This window comes from Canis lupus, chromosome 22 (assembly GCF_011100685.1).
Source record: "Canis lupus familiaris isolate Mischka breed German Shepherd chromosome 22, alternate assembly UU_Cfam_GSD_1.0, whole genome shotgun sequence".
NCBI classification, from domain to species: domain Eukaryota; kingdom Metazoa; phylum Chordata; class Mammalia; order Carnivora; family Canidae; genus Canis; species Canis lupus.
In genome coordinates, this window is record NC_049243.1 from 59,224,369 (window position 1) to 59,247,056 (window position 22,688).

The 22,688-nt window shown below is 46.8% G+C and overlaps 1 protein-coding gene across 2 annotated transcripts in view; it reads right to left on the bottom strand.

The window, feature by feature from the left end:
• The window catches only part of ANKRD10 (ankyrin repeat domain 10), a 32,915-nt gene extending 12,208 nt beyond the window's left edge, over positions 1-20,707 (bottom strand). Inside the window, exons 1-4 of one of the 2 annotated variants that reach the window (XM_038570055.1) lie at positions 20,354-20,707; positions 17,310-17,462; positions 12,691-12,782; positions 1,055-1,290 (exon numbers count right to left, since the gene is read on the bottom strand). In XM_038570055.1, the coding sequence (XP_038425983.1) occupies positions 1,055-1,290; positions 12,691-12,782; positions 17,310-17,462; positions 20,354-20,563 (691 nt within the window). In that variant the 5' untranslated portion in view covers positions 20,564-20,707. Of the gene's footprint in view, positions 1-1,054; positions 1,291-12,690; positions 12,783-17,309; positions 17,463-19,329; positions 19,807-20,353 lie in introns of those variants that run through there. The other variant, XM_038570056.1, reaches the window with a different exon arrangement.
• Between the last annotated feature and the right edge of the window lie 1,981 nt (positions 20,708-22,688).

Consider the following 22,688-nt stretch of genomic DNA (forward strand, 5'->3'; position numbering starts at 1 on the left):
AAAAGTCACGAGTTTTTATAGTGACAAAGTATTTTAAAAAGTAGGTAACACAATTCTATCACCTTTATAGTAACAAGAACCCATTTTCATCCGGATGCAAATGTTAAACTGAAAAGGTACAGCACTGGAAAGAGGATAATGCTGACCCCCATGAAGTATGTACCAACCCCCATGAAGTGTGGTCACCTAAAACCTCCAGCTGCTCAGCTTTTCCTCATACTATCCTTGTGTAGCCGAGGGCACAACTTTGTACTTATGCTCAGCAAATCCTGTCTGCGCTTGTGATCTCACTCCCACCTCTCAGTGCCCCAGTCTACGTTTGCTCCGTGTTCTCATGAAGGGATTACTTCGTCTCAGGAGGTATCTTACATGCAGGTGTATTTTTTCTCTACACAAAGGGGACGTGTGTTTTCATCTGAGAGTGACTAGGTGACCCTGTTTGCAAACTCCGAAGTTATCTGAAGATAAGGTGGGAAAATACTTATCAATAACTTACCTTCGAGACTTATCCTCACGTCACACGGACACCCCAGGTCTCGCTGTGACACACACGCTATACTGGGGGTGTGGAGACCAGCTGAGGCCAGAGCACAGTGCATGTGGAGCAGCGTTGGCCAACCTCTCCCTGCCCAGACGTGAAACTGTGTTTTGCTACCAGACCAGCAATGTTATTATTCATAAGCTCAGGAACATTCACAGGAAACAAACAAAAATCAGGCACAGTGGCAGAATTTTTTAATAGTTATATTTCAAGCAGGTACAAGAAAATGAGAAAAATCTTCCTACTTCATGGCAGAAAAACCTGGGTGTGCAGTTATATACACACATTTCCATCTGAGCTGTCAACACGGCCCTCCTGGCCGCTCCCCTTTTGTTAAAGGGCCCATCTTCCAAGTGGCCATACGGGGAAAGTGCCACCACCACTGCACCAGGATCCTCCGGCACAGTACCCAAATGACGGTCTCATCTCGAAGGCGCCTCCAGCCGTAAAAGAGAGCACACGTTACAGAAAGGAGCAGAGTCCGCCCCCCTCCTGCCCACAAAGGTGTCTCACCTTCAGTTCTAGCCTTCTTTACTCCAAAGGGCTCTGGATCTTCCAAGCATCTCTTGCGATTTGCGCCAACACTAGTGTGATTAGGGAATATATTCTGATGGCCCCCATTTATGGTGCCATTATCATAGAAACGGCTCAGGTGACAATTCTGCAGGTTCAAGAGAAACTGGGTGCACTCTTGGAAACCCTGGGTTTGAGCAATGTCTGCTGCCGTCAGGCCACTGGCATTTCTCAGGCTGTGTGACACAAAAACACAGAATTACACCCCGCCGGCATCCTCGCCTGCTCTCTGCTCCTGCAGACCTGACTGACTATCTCAAGGGGATGGCAAGAGAATACAGATTTACAGCAGGTCTCCCTTACAGGGGAGCTCCTCATCCTGGCTGCATAACTAACTGTGCTCTTACGCACATCTCATTACTAAGCAAGATTCGGGAGATAGGCATTTAAAATCAACACACTAAACTTTAAAAAAGGAATCTTCCTGTTTAACTTCTCAAAATCATTTTTTAGGTGAGTCTGAAGAACTTAAGTTTACGCCAACTTCAGACTTAACCCGAAACTGAGGTCTATATTATCTGCATAATTGTAATAATCCATTCCTTTAGCTTGAGTAAAATCATAACAAACAAACATGTACTGAAATTGTCCATGGCATTCATGACAATCGGCTTCCTAGAAGCAGCGCACCGATAAGCCAGATTTGTGCTAACACGTGACACTGTAAGTGGAAGTTTAGGATGCCCTGACATGAAGATAACTGGATCATCGGACTGGAAGGCTGAGCAACTCAGTCTGTGTGTGTGTGTGTGTGTGTGTGTGTGTGTGTGTGTGTGTGTCTATGTTATGTTGTGTGCTGGCCCTCAGGAAAGCCTGCAGTGGTCGGACACCCTGGCTTTTTAGAGCATCTGCACAGATGTTACTTGAGCAGAGCCTCCTGACAGGGCCCTGGGGGCCCAGTACCCCATGATGGCCGGCCACTCTAACAGGTGATGGTTGGGGTCTCCTACGGCAGGAAGTGCCAGCAGAACGTGAAGTATTCCGACCACACGAATATGAAAGAACCATCGTACAACTCAATTAGGAAATAATAAAGGAACACAAGTGACTCCCTGTTGAAATTCCCCTGAAAGACAAGAAAAAATAGCCTGCCCTGAAGTCAGTCTGCAAACCAGTGAAAGAGACAGACAGGCTGATACACTGAGAACGCAAGCACCAGACAGGGGCTGGCTCTTGTGCCTGCGCTGCCACGAGGCCACAGGCACAACCAACACAGGCCTTACAGCGTCACCGATAACCAATGCACAACGTGTGACGCTTGCTTCCCAGGCTGATGTTAATGCAAAAGCCACTTCAGAGTAAAAACCACACATTAGGGGGACACAGGGATTTCCTGTGAAGACAACAGTAAGCCCTATACTCCCATCTCTAGCCCACACACTCATAAAGCTCTATCCTCAGAAATGAAAAATCTGTGTTATTTGTGGATAATTGCTAAACTTGTCTCTTCTCTTTAAAGCGTGAGACAAATAAATATTATATATTCCAAAGAAAGAAAGGTGAAAGCCCAAACTCAGTTTGAGCAGATATAAAAGAAACCAGACTTGAGAATCCCAGAAATCAACAATATTTTTTTAAAAAAATATAAGGCAATTGTGTGCAGAACTAATGAGGACATTCTGATTTCACGGCTATGAATTCGGAGTATTCTTCTACAACTGGGCCTTATTTTTATTGTGCTGTATACATCAAATGGAAAGGAAATGTCAACGTTTGGGCAGAGTGAATTATATTAATTACATACATTTAAAATGATCATACACTTACAGTTTCTGAAATCATCATGCTATTGATATGCCAACACTAAACTAAGTTTTTGACTGGATGAGCTTTTTAAATGGTGTATTTCATCTTCAGGGGCTACCGCAAGGGTAGTTGTCCAGAATGATCTACTCTATCAAGAATGTGGACGGGATAATAGGTAGCCACATGAAAAAAAAAAAAATCTAATTCTTCAAAATTTGGAAACATGAAGACCTGGAACACACACACAGTTTATAAAATGATCACTTCATACAGAAATACAGAGTTGGTCTCCAAAAGCAGAGGACACAGAACTAAGCTGACAGGGAACAGAAGTCTTTGGTAGATCAGAGAAGGATGATGAGCAGCACACACGGTTTAAACGGCATCCGCGGTCATAAAGGTCACCGAGGACAACAGAGAAGTTTAAGGAGCAGCCAATATTCTCAAGTCGTGGAAGATGAGAATTTCCAAAACACCCTCAATGCTTCACTTTCCATCCAGAAACAGCATGCCAGACTGGACTCGGATTATTTTTTTTAATTTTTTTTAAAATTTATTTATGATAGGCACACAGAGAGAGAGAGAGAGAGAGAGAGGCAGAGACACAGGCAGAGGGAGAAGCAGGCTCCATGCACAGGTAGCCCGACGTGGGATTCGATCCCGGGTCTCCAGGATCATGCCCTGGGCCAAAGGCAGGCGCTAAACCGCTGCGCCACCCAGGGATCCCCTGGACTCGGATTAGACTAACAAGTTTACTGTTTTCCCAAGGAAAGAGATCTTAAAGAAAAATAAGCAACAAACCAGTGCCAACATCTGGAGACTCTGTGGAGACTACAGGGCTGACCTGGGCTGCGTGCTGAAACCAGAGACAGGCCAAGTGAGGGCTCCCCCACCCATGTACACACACAACTGCACGATATGTTTCCATAGAGCATCAAGTATCATCTTCGAACCTAAACAAGAGAAGGACCTCAACTCATACCCCTTGCTCCCCAGTACAGCCCAAGCAAGGATGGACGGTCACGGGCCAGGCTGAATAGGTGCTGGTTCTGCACATACATTTGCAGGACGGGACAAGCCAAGAAGTGAGAGTGATCAAAAAGGGAGATCAAAACATTCTAGAAGGTGTAGGGGCAGAATCTGGGACACATGGTGGCTGTGGAAGAATTAACTGGGAGCTAATAACTGTGGCATTGTTCCTACGGTGTTACCAGAAATGGGGACACACACTATCTCTGCCCCCAGGAAGCTATGGGAGATTTTGACTTGAGCAGACCCTTGAACAATGATGGGCTGGGGGTACAAACCCCTGTGCAGTCACAAACCCACATGTAACTGCTCACTCCCCAAAACTTAAGTACTGAGAGCCTACTATCATCCAGAAGCAGCTTTACTGGTAATACAAAGAGTAACATACATTCTGTGTGCTATGTGTATTATATACTCTATGCTTACAATAAAGTCAGCTAGAGAAAAGAAAAATCACATCTATAGTATGTACTATATTTATATACATATATAAAAAAATCCACGTATGGATAGAGGTACACAGTTCAGACCCCCATTGTTAAAGGGTCAACCATACATTCCTTCTCTTGTCACTAAAGACTGAATGTACACAACATAGTTTAACAGCATTTATCCTCCTCTCAAGCAGAAGATCTCTTAATACCTGATTCTGGCACTCACCAACAAGACCCCCCACTTATGTACCTTCATCGTCTACCCTGCCAAACATCCACTCCCTAATTCTCCTCTGCATACACTAGAGAATGGCTAAGTGGCTGCTCTGGAGCAGAATGCTCAATGCAAAAACTGTTCAATGCAGAAACTGGCTGGAAGGGTGCAATGGGGCGTACTTATCCCAGAGCAGGCACTTTCCCTATGAATGGCTGGACGCTAAGGACTGCAGACTCTCCAGGTCACACTTCCGCTCACAACTACTCAGGTCAGTCCTCTCAGCCTGAGAGCAATCTCGGACAACATGTAAACACTACAGCATGGCTACGTTACGGTGAAATTTCATTCGTGGACACTAAAATGAGAATTTTATATAATTTTAGCTTGTCACAAAATAATTATTCTTTTGATTTTTGTTCAACCCCTTTAAGGGGGTAACCATCATTCTTAGTTTACGGGTCATAAAAAACCAAGCAGCAGATTGGGTCTGCTGAATAACACGTAACCAGTAGATGGTACTAACTCAATTTTTATTTTTTATTTATTTTATTTTTAAAAAGATTTTATTTATTCATGAGAGAGACACATAGAGAGAGGCAGAGACATAGGTGAAGGGAGCCTGATGCAGGATTCGATCCCAGAACTCCGGGATCATGACCTGAGCCAAAAAGCACATGCTCAACCACTGAGACACCCAGGCGTCCCTCGTCCTCAATTTTTATGAAACTTATCTGTCCATAGGTTCCTCAAAGCTGTTTTTCCAGAAACTTTACTTACTACTTAATTCAAAAAAACAACTTTTAACAAGTCACCAAACCCACTACGTCATAGAATATTACATACCAAGACAACCATCTATAGTGAACTTTAGCCCCGAAAGCACGTGGAAATGAGTGAGACAGATGGTGGTGGTCTCCGCTCCACTTGGGTGTTTTCTGCTGAATGTCCTGGGTCCCACAAGCAGGGAATGTTTACTGAGATCAAGGTGAATATGACCTGTAGAAGTCTGGATTCCTCAAGCCCCTTATAGTTTAATAAGCAGAGGAGACTTGCAAGCGTATCAGAGCAGCTCAAACTCATGTGGGTTTCCAAGTCAAAGACTAGAATAAAGAATCATTACGTGGACTCGGTTTAAAACCTGAACTTCTGACAAAAGGGGGTTGAGGTCTTTTAATCCTTTTTTCACACATGCTTTTCCTACTTGTTCGAGTGTGCTTCAATTTTGATGTTTGAAGAGCTGACACAGTAATCCTGGTGAAAATATACCATCAACTTATTAAGCCTTAAAGTTTTGTGTTCCAAGTTGAAATAGATATTAACACTAAGCTCCCCCTTACCTTCCTGTCAGTGGCAGTAGCTCAGGGGTGTGACCGCAGGCTGGCAGGGGGCAGGGCAGCTCCCCATTCCAGTGGTGCTCTGGGTCTGCCATGGCACTTTTTCTGTTTATTTATTTATTTGTAAAGATTTACTTATCTTAGAGTGTGCAGGAAGGGGCAGAAGGAGAGAACCCCTGCTGAGCAGAGCCCAATGTGGGGCTTGATCTCAGGACCCATGAGTCACAACCTGAGCTGAAAGCAAGAGTTGGGTCACTCAGCGGGCTACACCACCCAGGCGCCCCTGGCACAGTACTTTCTAAAGAGCCAAGGTTTCACCCTTTGGTCCGTGGCCTTGATCACTATGCTCAGTGCTCCCATCAAGCTTAGGTATAGTGTCAGCACAAATGTCGATCTTAGCTGCAGTCTCCACACACTAGGCCAAAGTCCAAGTTTTAAAGTATCTGAAAGAAATTATTCAAAAGTACTCTGAAAACGTATTTTGCATGAAAACTGGGGCAGTAATGACAGCATATATGTTTAGCCTAATTAAAAAAAAAGTATACTTTTAAACTTAGCATCTTCAGTGTGATGTACATTGGTGAATGCAGACTATGCATGACCCAAAATTCACCTCTGTCCATTTCGGAAGATGAGAACCCTGTGGATGTGCTATGAGGTCATTTCTAAAAGCTCTCCGTTCACTGGCTCTGATATCCAGCTGAAAATAATCTTTGAAACTGGGCAGGACTTAAAAATTAGACATCAATCAACAGGATGTTCAAAATTGGGTCTAGTTTGTTGAACTTTCAAAAAAAAAAAAACAGTCTTCAAAAAAAAAAAGCTGACAGGATCAGATTTTTAGGCTGCTGAGACTGCTGCTGGTGCTGGCACCTGTGGATTCTAGTTTCTATAACACTCAGGGTGACTGTGAAAGTGATCTCGAGCAGGCCACCCATGTCTTCCTGGGGGACCCCAATATTCTTTCCAAAGAGGAATATGGAAATACAGAAGACTTCTAATAATCTCACTGTGAATTATTTTTTCTGCTCAATAAATGGCAAAGAAACTTTGTTTTTAAGCTTCACTGAAGCTAAAGTGTAAACACCGGGTTACCGTATTATCTGTCATAAAGTTCTGAAGAAGGTATTAAAGTGTCTTGTACTGAAAAGCACTTGAAGACAAAAGCCTACTCTGTGGCCACCTAGTCCTCCATCTATTTTTCCACTTACAGTGTCACGTCCCTGCAACAGATGAGAAGCCGTTCTAGTAGGAACAGTTTTTTCTTTAATTTGAAAAACCACGGATCAGGAAATAACTGAGACAATGTTTAGAATCTGAGTTGTCACATCACCTTCAGATGTTTTCTTTTTTGTTAATGCCATGTGACAATAAAGAGATAACCACAATTTTTATATAAATAATAGTTCTGTTAAAATTCTGATCTCAACTTAACTATTGTTAGTTACAATAAAAGGTAGATATCTTAAATTAGGGTAAGCAAAGCATGCAAATCTAAAGAATCTATATCTGAATTCCTAGATTAGCATTAAAACCAATCACCGCAACAAATACCTCAACAGTATGCCTCGTGTGAAGAAAGGAAGCCATACTGAGCATTCAATGCCACAACCGTAAGGTTTTCGGAGAAGCACCTGTGGCAGTCTCAGCAGTTTCTATATGGAATGCTCCCCCTTTCTAGGATTACTTGAAAAAATCAAGTCAATTCGAATTACGTAGCTGTAAGACATTGACACGTGTAGGTTTTACAGATTCAGAATCTTCTCTGTGATTTAAAACGGGCAATGGTTCAGAACACAGGACACTGAAATAATAAGGGATCACATATTCGCAGGCAACATTTGGATTACAAATACATATACACACGTGGGCTGCAAGGCACAGTCACTGAGTGTGAGCGACTGTCACATGACTGCCCTGACCGGGAGCTGAAGCTCCACAACACTGCCTTTTCCAATCACCTCCAGCCACTTTCAGCATGAAGCCAATCGAAATATGCCAATTTTTCATCAAAACTTTAACAGTATGGACTAAAAACCATTCACTCACGATTCTGGTTACTTTAAAATTTGGTATGCTGTATCTCAAATACATTAGTAACTATTCCTAGATGGAAATAAGCAAATACATGGAATCGTTAAAAAAAAAAAAAAAGATAAAAAAAAATCACTAAATGTCCATTTGTACAGACAACATTAGCAAACATCTAAAATTTCTTCAGTAAAAGAAAAACGTGTATTTTTAACCCTTTGGTATCCAAACTCTTTAATTATGAAGACTTTCTTAAATACAGTCTTCAGGTAACAAGAGGAAGAAACTATTTTTTCAAGTATTTACCTGAATAAATTTGGTGCCAAGTTTTCATTTCAAGGTCAACATTACTGAGGATAGTTTTACACTGTAACTGAACCTCAATTATGTTTGCATACATTAAAATATAAGAGCATCATTCATAGAGTCCAGTAAAATGCTTCATGTGTTCCCACTATAATTTAGCAAAGGAAAAAGATATTTGGATCTGGAAATCATTGGCTATTTGAAAGCAGTCATTAAACAATTATCAGAATCTAGGTTATTCAAGGTGTTGTGAAACAAATAAAAATTCTAAACGAAGTATGTCAACAACTTTAGAGGACCGTCACTCCACCCCTGCTCCTTGTCTGGCAGGCAGAAGGACCTTCAGAGCCATCTCAGAAAGTAAGTAGTTCCTCCACCAGGCCGGCAGCTCTTCAATGAAAGGGAGAAAGAGTCAGCCAACAGCAGGATCAGACAAGTCAGCCAGAGTGACAATGTGGTAAGGGAGGGAGACTAGGCAGGGAGGAGGGCAGGAGGCAGAGGACCCCAAATCAGAAACTAATTCAGAGTTATGATTCTAATAAATTCATAGACTCCTACTATTCAGGGCAAACAGGTGAACCAATGAAAAGAAACCACAAATTTCAAATATGAATGAACAGCCAACTATGTAAGCCTGGGCTAGATTTTGCCCCAGGCAGCAGTTACAATCAAACCTCTGACACAAACATGAAATATGCTCATGGCACGTATGTGCCCTAACAGGAATTCCGCTTCCAGACAGGGCTCTCTGGGCGAGCACACGAGGCTGGGACATAAATGTGATCCCCCATTACAAATCAAACTAAAATGAACTCAATTTCAATTAAGAATGTCTAAAAGTTCAGTAGTCTATATGGTTTTGCAGCATTAAAACAAAATCTATTAAGATAACATTTTAGACTTTTGTGACTTCAGCCAACTATGCCTATTTTCTAAATTAGGCAAGAAGGATTTTTCTTGAGTGACTCACCGAACTTGCTTACATAAGGCTAGTGATGCTTCTCTGGGTATCTGATGACCACAGTTCTTGGGATCAGAATGATGAAGCTAGAATATGTTGCCCATGTGAAGATCTGGTCACCACGGAATTAGGGGCTTCTACAGAAATGCTCTGCTCTCGGAAGCGAGGACACTCTGTCGTGACCTAATTAAATGCTAGCACCCGTGTGACGTGGCACAGAATGGGCCAGCAAATCTGCCCAAAGTCCAAGCAATTCTAGTTTCACTCTCAATCCCGCCAAATCCGTTCCTTTCTACTCAGAGGCAGAAAAAAAGGCTATATTTCAATATCTGGTTGACACAGTAACGTCCCCCACTTTGCCTCTCAAGAAAACAAAGTAACCAAGGTTAACTGGTGCCAAAATACTGAAAGTGAAGAGAGTAGTAATTAAAGGCTCAAAACCTGGTTTACAACTTCAGTAATCAAAGGGTCTTAATTATCAGCAGGTAGTTCAGTGCTCAAGTCTTTCTTCAAAATCACAGGAAGACTTGATCTTACATTGCTACTGATTCCATTATCAGAAAGAAAAGAGGCAGTGGTGGTTTACATGTTAGTACGTGCCTCTCGGATGAAAACCCTTCAGGGCGAGCAGTACTCAGGGAGTGGCTACAACGGAAGAATTGTCATACAAGCAATACCTCACTTAAGAGAACTCCACACCTGCCATACTTGAGAAGAGTCTGCAGAAGTTCAGGGAATTTAAAGTATGCAAACATTTAACTTGGTCACAGAATTAGTACTTAATCCTATGTATTTTTACTTTTGGATGTAAACAATGGCAAATGATGACCACTGTTATAAGCCAGAAACAAAAACCTCATGAGAAAAAGAAAACTTGGCACCAAGACTCAAGATGTAAAAGGGAAGGAAAAAAAAAAAAAAAAAAAAAAACTCCATCAACATACTCACGTGTGGTGCTAGAAAATGTTATACACGGTGCCCAGCGGCTGACATGCGTTATCGTACAGACGCGGCCTATATTGACAAGTGAGTTACACAACAAACCATTCTAGCCACAGATGCGGGGTACACTTGCCCTCATCATTATCTACCCAGTGACCAAAAAAGCAGCAACTTAAGATTTTGGTCATTTTATGCAGCTGATACAAAAAAAAAAAAAAGGTAGGAATTAATAACAAAATTAATCACCACCACCAAGTGTGACAAAATACTGATACAAGACAGCTTGCAATCTCTTCACAGGAAAAGGAAAAGTTTATATTATTGCATGTAATATGAAGAATCAGTAATCTGGCCCATTCTGAACTGGAAAAAACATAAATCACTTTGGGTAAGTAAATTTATACCGTGACCCTTGAACCTCTTAAAAAAACAAAACAACAGGAAGGCAGGTTACTTGCTAGGACTACCCTTTACCATATGAGCAGTGTTACAGCAAACAAGGGAGATCTATGTACCATTAATTTGGGGGACTCAAACTATTATCTGTTTGTAGGCTAAAAGTGTTAAACTATAAAAATGTGCAGAACAAATAGATATCAAAAAGTAATTTATAAATTAGCTTCTCAGCAAAACTGGCAATTTCTCCAGATGCGAAAACTAAATAACCACATATACAATTGATTCTCAATGCTCTGTCTCCAGGCCAAAGACCTAGAATTTTAAGAACCACTTTTGGGTAGGTGGCTCAGGGTGAACACTTCTTCTAAAAAAACATCTGAAGGTTCAGGCCAGGGAAATCACCATAATGCAGGGTCTCGAGGGGGTGGCTCTTATACTGAGGAAAAACAGACTGGCACTCGAGGCCTAGCTCAGTCACACTTGGTGGGAAAAAGACACTTGAGGGCCCTGTAACCAAGGACAGAATTGTAAATAAAAGGTTCTCATTTTAGAAAGACACCTATTAAAAAAAGGACATAGAGGTCAATATTTATTGGCTCAAAGGATTAAGCTATTCATTGAAATGAAGAGAACTAACATCTTAGTAATAAAATGTTCAGGACCAATTAGACTATTGCTTAGAAAAGTCATTAAAAAGGTCAACTTCTAATTATTATTTCAATAAATGACAAGCAATTTGATCATTGATTTTAATATGACTCTGTATTTCATAATCAAAGCTTCTGTTATGAAAATCAAAGATTGGAGTTTTTAATCTAAACACAGCTAAGAAAACTGCATATAGAACTTCAGTTTGAAGCAATCCATTGAGAATCAACTCAAATTGTGTAACATATATTTGCATTATCCATTGTTTTTACATTACCTGAAGTCATAACTACATATGAAGTCACAAAGTGCCCTGCAATGTAACAGTTAATACAGGGCATACTTACAATACTAAATTTCTATGGAAGTAAAAGATCCAAGCCCAAACCAATGACTTAACAATATAACACTTAATGAAACAGAAGCTAAGATCCTAGGAGCCAAATGACAGCCCCTGGTATTAGGCCTTGCATTAATTAACCTATATGGTTTTGCTATCCAGGATCTATTTTCAATAGACTTATTATAACACAGAGTCAAAACAATGAAGTGGAAACCAAAGGGTTAAACTAAGTTAGTTTTGTGGGTTTATTTCTCCCAAAGTCTAGATTTTCACAATTCCAATTAGAATAAAGTGCTTTGTAATTAATTTTTATGAAATAGTCACGACACTTAAAACAAAAAAGCTGACATTGTAGTTATTTTGGTTATTACAGCTCTATAGCTTACACTCAACATTTAAGGGTGAAAACCGCATCCATTTTGTTAATGCTGTGAACTGCAGAAGAAAAATGTTTATAATATAAATCTTTAAGAGAAAGTTAATACAAATGAATTTAACACCTAAAATAAACGTTTACTGCCAAGGCTAGCTAATGACTTTTGCATTAAGACCACATCTTTAAATTAATACACTTAGATACTAATACTGTTCTATCAAACCACCAATAAACTAGATAAGATTACAAAAATGTCACCAGTATGAAGAGCTCTGAGTCTGAAGTCTTTAATGTATATGGTTCCACTTTACAAGAAGTTATAAATTAAAAGTAAAATAGGCTTTACTGCACACTGTTCTCACATCTGCTGGAAAATGAGAAAATCACCACTTAGAAAAGCTAAGTGTTTGCAAGAATTTGGGGACCAGAGAGGCCTGAAAAGATGTTCTAACCCAATCCAAGGGCCTCATTTTAAAGTTAACACTGGCAAAATAAGTCTGAGGACTTGCCCATGGTGACACAACTAGTTAGTGGCAAAGTCAACAAATGCCAGGTTCCAAGCTCAATTAGTTTAACTGCTCTTTCTATCCTCACCTGCTGTCATGGCAACAATCCTGTTGCTGCCAGGATGAAGCTCCCTCCGCTAGCAAAACCTTGCCCACTAATGCCAACTGATCTATAAAAAGCAAAGTTACACTGCTACTAGAAACACAAACTTGAGGACTGCTACTTGCTCTCAGTACATGCTGTCTATAATAAGCACAGTGCCCTGACTAGCTCTCTGGTGGAGGAATAAGTGAAGGCACTTACTCGATGTGAGCCCCATTGGCCACCAGGGCACTGACGCAGTCCAGGCTCCCAGAGCGAGCCGCCTTGTGAATGGGGGTCTCGCCCTCACAGTCCTGCAACAACAGAAGGCACACACAGCATATCAGATCTAACAAGACTGACATTTTCAAGGTAAACAATTGACACGGACCATGCACCTCGTTCTTCCTTGAGACAAAACAACACAGCAAGTCAAATTTAAAGAACACCACACAGAAATATAGCTAGAGAGATGCTGGAGGGAAAATAAAAGCAGGCCACAAAAAGGGCATGTTTTCCTGAATTCCTAGGTCAAGAACAAAGAGTTGTGGGGCCTCTCCAGCAGGGATAGCATGCACACTCCACATGGAAGTCAAGAAATCACTTTATGCTGATCTCAGCACAAATGTGTTGTACTTAAAACCCAAAACAATTATCCTCTAACAGGATAAAAAGAAAAAAGCAAGCAAGGCCAAGGAACAGCACACACCATCACACACCTGGTCTGGTCTACCTACATGTGTCCACATCCGCCACAGGGCTAGCCTGAGCTGGGACAGCACCAGTGGCCCCCTGCGCCCCAATTACAACTATACTTTAGACAAGGAGGGTTATGGTAAAAGGGTCAGGAATGATGAGGAAGAGGACCCGGGACCACACACAGCCTACTTCGTCCAAAGACCCCGAGAAAGGCTGCCTCCGTCTGAGTGGGGCTTGTGCTTCAGAATAATGCTGAGAAAGCAGAGAAAGTGAGCCAACTCTGGGAGTGACAGTGAAGGAGATGAATGAGTTTGCACTGTATGAATGGGGAAGAACCTGAAATATGATTTCATTCACAGGCTCTCTGGTTCGCAAGACGGAAAGACAGATACAGTAATCAAGAGAAGGATGCGGTTTCTGCTAGAAACAATGATGCAGGGCCTCCTGCCTGACCAAGCAGCACAGCTACGGAGTCCTCACACTTTACCATCCCTGGAAGCCAAACCTGGCAGCAGACCACTACCCGTAACTGAGGGAGGAGTGGCTGTGTTCTGGGCGTGGCACCCAGAGACAAGCTCATTCAGAAACTGGGACACAGCCGAGCTCCCTCCCCACTGCTCCTGGCCTGTACTTCCACAGGAATCCTGGGGTGCAGCCCAAAGTGAAGAGTGCTAGCTTCTACAACCAAATGTAACCTGAGAGACTCCAGTGTGTCACGGAGAGAAAAGTATAAACACTGATTTAAAGTGAGCTCAAAGGTGATGGAAAGTTCTACACAGAATAAGCCTATTTCCAAAGAAAGAAACACAGAATTCCATGTGGCTACCCAGGGAGCCATTAAGTGAAGTCAGATTTTTTTTTAAAAGGGTATTTTATTTGGGGAGAGGGGGCGCAAGCATGAGGAGGGTGGAGGCCAGAGGGAGAAGCAGGCTCCCCGCTGAGCAGGGAGCCTGAACCAAAACTGGATCCTGGGACTGGGATCTGGGACTCGATCCCAGGACTGTGGATCATGACCCGAGCTGAAGTTAGACACTTCACCCACGGAGCCACCCAGGTGCCCCTCAGATTCTTAACAAAACCTACCCCCAAACTCCCAAAAAGATGGGGAGAGGGAGACAGGAAGTAGGTACAACTGCAGGTAAGTACTTCCAGGAGGATGGCATGAAGACTTAGGGGAGGTGGTCCCGCTCTGAACTCCCCCCCCCCCCACTAGGAAAACAAAAGAGGTTTTTGGAGCAAGGACAAGTAAAGTTTGCTCTATTACTCCAAGAAGATGGTGGGACAGAGGATGAAGCAAACTAGCTCCAGAACTGCTTCCCCCAGGATACCCCCAAGCCAGGAAGGGAAGAACAGTCAAAAACACTCAGCCCCTGGGATCCCTGGGTGGCTCAGTGGTTTAGTGCCTGCCTTCAGCCCAGGGCGTGATCCTGGAGTCCTGGGGTTGAGGCCCACATCGGGCTCCCTGCATGGAGGCTGCTTCTCTCTCTGCCTGTGTCTCTGCTTCTCTGTCTCTCATGAATAAATAAATCTTAAAAAACAAAAAACAAAAACACTCAGCCCAGACAGTTCGAGGAGCAACCATCATAAGTTCCTTAGGCCTCAGGCTCAGACAAGTCACATTCCAAAAATATCAAATATTCTGGAGTATGATTCCAGAACTATTGTGGGCAAAGTGAGTAATGAGGGGAAGTGGGAGCCGGAGACTACGAGTCACCTTGAATTGCAAATAAAGAAAAGTCCAGTTCTGATCCAGTTACGAGACATCAAGGATGGTACTGAATGCTAATGAAATTCTAGAACAGCAGTGAATAGATAGCCTACAGATCCTTACACAACGTGATGCCCATGTCGTCGTCATAGGTGGATCTAGAAGAAATCCCCTGGAGTCGGAATGCCCCTGTCCCTAGGGACATGGAGCCTCTGCACCACACATGAATCACCCCCTGGCGCCGGTCTGTAGGCGCAAACACAGTCTCCGTGAGGTTTGAGGAGGATCCCGACAGCCGATAACTAAGGTGCCAGAAAATGGACATGAACAAGACAGGAGAAAGAAGAAATGTCATGGCAGCTCTGGGAGCATGGCCGGACTTAGGAAATCCTGGTTCTGGGTCTCTAACAGTTTATGTGGGAGACGAGACACGCTCCAGCTCAGGATGAGTCAACAGTTGGGAGGCTGCTATGACCTCTGAGGCCACTGGTGCCTGTCCCCTACATGGTGACAGCTGATACTCAGACCATAGCCCCACCCATGATAGCATAGCAGAGACCCTTTCAGGAACCATGCTGGGACACCCAGTGACCTCAGGTGACAGTCTCGGGCATGAGAAGGTGGGGGCCTGGGGGACTCCTGCCCTGGGAGCAGAGTGCAGAGGGTCCCCACACAGTACTCTCTAGAGCAGCAGCCCCTCATCCAGGCCAGACAGGACTGCTACAATGAAAAAGAGCTCCTAGAATTAAACGGTCTGAGAGGCAGTGCTACAGGATTTCTTTGGACCTCTACAAATTAGGGGCTACATAAAAGCTGAATGAAAACCAACAGAGGGGTGCCTGGGGAGCTCAGTCAGTGAATGTCTGCCTTCGATTCAGGGCATGATCTCAGGGTCCCGGGATCATCCCATCCAGCTCCCTGCTCAGTGGGGAGTCTGCTTCTCCCTCTGCCCCTCCTCCCACTTGTGCTCATCTGCTCTCTCTCAAATAAATCAAACCTTAAAAAAGAAAATCAATATTCTAAAGTTTCGTATATTTTTTTGAAGATTTTATTTATTTATTCACGAAAGATGCAGAGACAGGCAGAGGAGATGCAGGCTTCCCACAGGGAGCCTGATGCAGGACTCCATCCCAGGACCCCTCAGGTCACGACCTGAGCCAAAGGCAGATGCTCAACTGCTGGGCCACCCAGATGTCCCTGAAGTTCCATATTAATTATTAATCACTCCCACTCAAGGATTATCCATTTTTCATTAATAAGGAGATTGACTGAAAGCACAAGCCCCAGGCCAGGGAAAGGAGGTAGAGCATGGCCCCCCCCCATCACCCCCAGGTGTCCTGCTAGGAGACCTGGAGCAGAGAAGGCAGCACCAGGAACGGACAGGTGGAGACAGGCATGCCTGATGCAACAATGGTATGGGGCTGAAACCTCTGAACACACAGATAAAAGCAACACGCACTGTCATTCACTGTTCCCCTGAGCTCTGTTCTAAACTGCTGCTACAAACACCTGTCCGCCAATTCCAGCCTTGTGCGTGCAAAGTTGAGCTACCTGTGAGAGGGGCTCACAAGTTGTTATACCTACTTATCAGCAACGGAGGAGTCTTGGGAAAGACAGCAAAGCAGAGAGGAAATCAGAATTGTTTTGCACATGGTATGCCCTTGAAGATTATTGCAAGAAAAAGCATATAAAAACAGAATAGAGAGAAAGAACAGAACGGAGAAAGCATAAAGGCATCCCTACAAAGCCCTAGGCACAAGCCCCTAGACAGATCCACCCTCAGGGCAGGGTCTCCGCCCCGGACCCCAGGGTCAGACTGTCCAGAGTCATCTACACCCACACAGGAGTCCTCAGTAAGCGAAACTTTCTCCTGGAGGTTTTTTTTTTTTTTTTTTGAGGAAGTGAAAGGCATACAGAAAACACACTGAGAAACTGGCACGCCCACACTCGCACTCCTATCCCCTTCCACACAGAACCCCTGCTCTTTATCTGTGTCTGGCCAACAGGCCCAGGTCATCTCTGGAGCGTCACTAACTCATACTGGTCAGCCTAATGCTAACCGAACCATGCAGATGATTGAACAGCCAATCTCTCGCTAGCATGGACGTGCTCCACGGTTATGTGTGGAGATGACGCGGAGGCCACTGTGGGCAGGGGAGCCAAGAAACCTGGGCTCCAGGCCAGCCTCCTTCAGCTACCAGCTGTGACTGCGGGCACATCACCTTGGATGGCCGAGGAGCTTGGGAAGTCATGGAACAGGTGAAAGCACGGCTCTGTGAAGGGCCCATTATCCACAACTAAATAAACGTAAACCTCAGTCAGCCGAAAGGTGAAAGTATCAAACTCTAATTAAGGCCTCAATTTAAAACAACACCATGTAATTATAACGGAAAAAAGAAAATAAAGACCAAGTTAATCATCAGCACTCCCTTACCGGTTTGTTAATGCTGGCTCCTGCTTGAATCAACCAGATGAGACACTGGGGGTGTCCCCCAAATGCCGCGATGTGGGCCGGGGTCTGTGCATAGCGTGTAGTGGAGACGTCCAAAGTGGCCCCAGCTCTCACCAACTGGATTAGGCACTCCAGCTTTGAAAACGGCAGGAGGGAATGACACGTGTAAATGTCATATACTTTTATACACTACATAAACAATTCCAATGCTATGATGCAGGTAAGTAGCATTTTTTGTGACCAAGCTTTTTTCTAAGGGAACAGTTAGAAGTCATTCCTTCGTGGTACAAATTTTAAATAGGTATTCAAAGGAGTACTTTCCTTGCCCTGGTAAAAAAAAAAAAGTTGGTACACAGCAAGTCAAAAAAACTGACACCACACAAATTTAAATATTGTTTTCCTACAACTGAAAAATCAGAATCAGTAAAGACTGCAATATTCAAAGACTTCTCTCAAAACTGCGTCTTGCCACTTTCAAGCACCTCTACAGAACAAAACCTAAGTGATTGGTAGTTTAAAAAGTCTGTGTAGCTATAGTACGCTCTTCAGAGACTATTTTGTGCAGTCTACACAACTGTGCTCTGCGCACCTTTACACACACAGCGTTCCAAGAAAACTTAGTCGAGGCCCATTCTCCAGATCCTGGTTTTAGGGACCACATATGCAGAGTGAGTGGCAGCACTCAAGTGTTGACACTCTGCGTGCTCCCCCCCACCCCCACCACCACCGGGGGAGGCCTACAGGGCATCTAAGCTCTGGACTCCTGGGGCACATAGGTGGGGCAGCAAGACTACACTCTGCAGCCAGGCACTGCAATTATCCTAACCTGGCTGGAGGAGCTCGGCACACTCCACTTACATTCTCCAAGTGCCCACAGAGCCAGGCGCTGTCCACAGACCTCACTTGGCCTCGTTTCCCCTCTCGAGGCTCACAGCTGTTAGTGGAAAAGCTCCAAGTGCCAACAATTCTCTTCCAGAGGACAGAGCTCAAATGATGAACAAATGGCCACACCCTAGTCTCACCCTAGGTCTCTTAGCCTCTGGTCAGCAATTTAAGCCTTCCTTGCATAGGAGGTCATGCAATCCACATTTGTGGGAAATGAGCTCTCACACTTGGGAATACACAGATTTCACACGGTGTCAGGTCTTCCAGGAACTACAATCTGGGAGTGACAGCTGATAAAGAGACACACAAAAAAAATAAAAATAAAAAAAAATAAAAAGAGAGAGACACACCTTTGGTGCGCATTTACATACGCCGTTATTAACAGACTGGATGAAAACTGAAAGTGCCAATACTAGTGATAAGTCAAACAGGTTTTGAATCAAAAGAAAAAAGAAAAACAAGGATAAATATCAGTGGGCATACCAAAACCTGTTACTTATTAAGACCAAGTATGAGCTATGTAGACTTAATAAATCTGTTACCTATGGGTTTGCTTTAGGAAACTGGGAAAAGTACTGCTCCATACACAGCTTGTAAAAAGCAAAGCGTAATGAAAATTTTAAATAATGTTTAGCTCTCAAGGAAAAATGAACCTCACGGAAGGTCAGGAAACGTGCACAGTTGGCACATTTCGAAGAACACTAGCTTGAAAGGTGGGAATGGTTGGTAACACGCTAACTGCCCAGTTGGCCCTTGCACAGGGCAGGCTTCCTCCAGGTACATCTGGTGTCCAAGGCTGACCTACCATCTCGGTGCCACAGAAACAAGAGGCTTCCAAAAAGTGAATTCAGGGGCTTTACACCTCACTGTAGGTAAAATCAAACAACCTGAAACCTCCCATGGTAAGCGTGCTGAAGCCGGTTATGGCTCTAATCCCTAGAGGTACCTGGGTACCTGGAGGCACCTGGAGGCAGCCGGGTCCGCTAAATACTCTGAATGAGCACTGTAATGAGGTCTTAAGCGTTCGACAGCACGTGCCAGACTGTCCCACGATACTGTTATGCTCAACTGGACGATAGGTCAACAGGGGAGCCTTTTCAAGACCAGCTGTCCTCACCTGTGGCGGGGCTGCCCGTCCCCAAAGCACACGAGAGCCAACATGTGGAGGACTCACGCTCTGAGTTACCCACATGACCGTGCCAGCACCCGGGGGCCAGGCGCGCAGGGCCGGGGAGCCGGGGAGCCGCGGAGCCAGACCCAGTCCTGGGGGCGGGGCGGGAGGTGGGGGCGCTCGCAGCCCCGCAGGCACGAACCGGACTCTCCCACTAGAGGCGGCGCCGCGCGCGGCTTCCCGAGACGACAGCACCGACTGAGCTAGATGCACAGCAGCAAGGGCATCCGGCTCTGCGAGGCCCCTTCTTTCCTCCGCCCCGGCCGCACCGTTTCACGGGGAGAGCGCTGCTCAACGTCCGTAAACGAGAACCAGTGTCCGCTGGGAGATGCAGCTGGGCCCTCGTCCTGGGACCGAATCCCTGGGGAGTGAGCGGAGCTCCCGAGGACGCGCCCTACCCTAACCCCGGAGGTCCGCCGCGGACACGCGCCCCCACCGCTCGCCCCACCCCCGCCCGCGCCCTGGCCTCCACCCGGGAGCCCGGCCCGCGGCGGGCAGTCGCCAGCGGCCTCCGCTAGGGGCGGCGCGCCCGCGAAGCCAGCCCGTTTGAAACTTGCGCCGCCGCACACGCGCCCGGGGCCCCTCGTGGGCCGTCGCCGCGGCCCCCGCCAGGACCCCGCCAGGACCCCGCCGCCCGTGCCGCCGCACATGCGCCCCAGGCCTCTCCTCGCTCGGGGCGCCCACCCCGCTTCCGCCCCGCGCTCCGCTCCCGGCACGCCCCGCGGCCCCCGCCAGGACCCCGCCGCCCGTGCCGCCGCACATGCGCCCCAGGCCCCTCGCTCGGGGCGCCCAGGCCGCCCACCCCGCTTCCGCCCCGAGCTCCCGGCACGCCCCGCGGCCCCCGCCAGGACCCCGCCGCCCAGGCCGCCCACCCGGCTTCCGCCCCGCGCTCCCGGCACGCCCCGCGCCCAGCGCCTCGGGCCCCACAGGGAAGCCGCGGAAGATGGCGCCTTAAAGCGCCCGCGCCCACCTTGCCGAAGTGCGCGGCCCAGTGCACCGGCGTCCAGCCGTAGAAGGAGTCTTCGGCGGCCAGGTGGGCGCGCGGCGTCTGCTGCAACAGCGAGCAGAGCGCGGCCAGGTCCCCGTCGCGGCAGGCGCGGTGCAGCGGGAAGCGGAGCGACAGCAGCTCCTCGCTGGAGAAGCCCGCCTCCACGCCTGCGCCCGTTCCTGCCGTCGACATGGTCCGTCACCGGAGAGCTAGGGATAGCCTGCCGAGAGGACGCGCGGAGAGGACCCGAGAGGCCGCCGACCGAGCACAAAGGAGCGCGAGCGCCGCCGCCGCCGCCGCGTCCCGCCGGCTGCGGAGCCGTGCCGAGCTGAGCGCGCAGAGGGGGCGGGGCGGGGCGGGGCCTGGCGCGGGCCGGGCTGAGGCGGGCGGACGCCGGCGCTGGGCGGGGCCTAGAGCGTCGGGGGCGGAGCCTGGGCCTGGGGCGTCGGCGAGGAGGCGGCGAGCAGGGGGCGGGGCCTGGCGGGGCTGGGGGCGGGGCCGGGCCGTCGGGGGCGGGGCCTGGCGGGGCTGGGGGCGGGGCCTGGAGCGTCGGGGGCGGAGCCTGGGCCTGGGGCGTCGGCGAGGAGGCGGCGAGCAGGGGGCGGGGCCTGGCGGGGCTGGGGGCGGGGCCGGGGCGTCGGGGGCGGGGCCTGGCGGGGCTGGGGGCGGGGCCTGAAGCGTCGGGGGCGGGGCCTGGCGGGCCCGGGGTGGGGACTAGCGCGGCGGGGATCGAAGGACGCCAGGGCCGGGAGGTGGGGCCATGCGCTGGGGGCGGGACTTGGGGGCTGGGGCTGGGGCTGGGGCCGGGGCCGGGGCTGGAGGTGGGGCGGAGCCCGGGGGCCCCGAGACCCCTAGCCCAGCGGGTGGGGTCGGCTGTCGGCCGCGTGTCCGCGCAGACCGCAACCCCGCAGTGTCCCCACCGGCCCGGCTCTGACCTCTCAAGGTCCCTGCTGTCGGGCGAGCTGCGGGAGGAGTTGGCAAAACGCTGGAAAATTCCCCGTCAATGACCGACAGAGTCTTAACAGATTTTCTTCTGATTATGAGTAGTATGTGAAAACCAATAATTTACCATCGAGAAATAACCATCATCAACGTTTATGGGGGTTTCCTTATAGTACTTTTCTTACCATATAGTTTCATTTGTAGGTATCCTTTTTCTTTTCACAAAATTTGGAATCAGGAACCACAGTAATTCAACTTTAAGTAGGTAAGCAGGTGTCTGGGGAGACAATGGTGCTTTGGATACCAGCTGGCAGCACTAGCTGGCAAGAGAGAGTGGGCGCCCAATGCGGAGCAAAAAGAAATTGTTAATGTCTGGTGCAGCGTGCAGCACCGTCCTCTGTTCATACCAGGGGTTGATGCCGCTGCTGCAGCGCTTGGGGAGGTGCTCCAGGTACAGTAAGTGAGGAGAAGCAGTAGGTCCTTCAATCAGGGAGCCATTACCATTGCATGGGAAACGTGAATGAGACCGTCTTCTCTCCGGGATTTATATCAGAGGAGGCAAGAAAGGATGTTTCCATGGTTGGAGCAATCCTGCTTTTATTTGGACCAGAAAGGTAGAATGCTGCTTGTAAACTCATTGCCAGCCTGGTCCACTCCAGAAGCCAGCTGTTTTTCTGTGCACAGGCCCTGCTGACTTTAACCTAATGAGCTCTGTAAGGTGGTACCCTGATAATGACTTCCATCCTTCCTGGGAAAGAGGCATTCCGTTTTACAAAAGGATGTGAGCATGCCTCATCGTCTGTAATATTGGAGGGAGGGCTTACTCCTCTTTACTGTGCCCCCTGCAGTTGAGGAGGCTGAGACACAGATAAGCTCAGAACTTGCACAAGGACAATCAGTGTGCCTGGGGCAGAGCTGAGAATAATTGCCAGACCTAGTTTCCAATCCAGTTAGATTTTTTTAACCTTGGAATTTATTTTGTGTTAAGAGCTGTAAGGCCTAGGAAAAGAAAGTAGGTTATAGTGGCACCATAGGTAGAATGCCATCCTTCCTCCATTAAGACGACTTTCTGGTTTTCAGAGTTATTAAGACAATGCACATATCTGTTTATTGATTTATATTGATATACATTTTTAAGTAGCTGAAATAGGTCAACACAGATACGATGATGAGTCCCTAAGATAGCCTGCATGATGACTGTGGATATGAGGATTACAAGGGCTGTCTATGAGTGCTTCCAAATGCCACTGCTCTAGTTGGTTAGTCCCAAGTTCTTCCCAACTCATTATTATTACCAATTATAGATTTTCTTTGGGATTCTTGTTTCTAAAGAGCTCGGGGGGCAAGGGGAAAAAAAACCATTCATCACTCACAT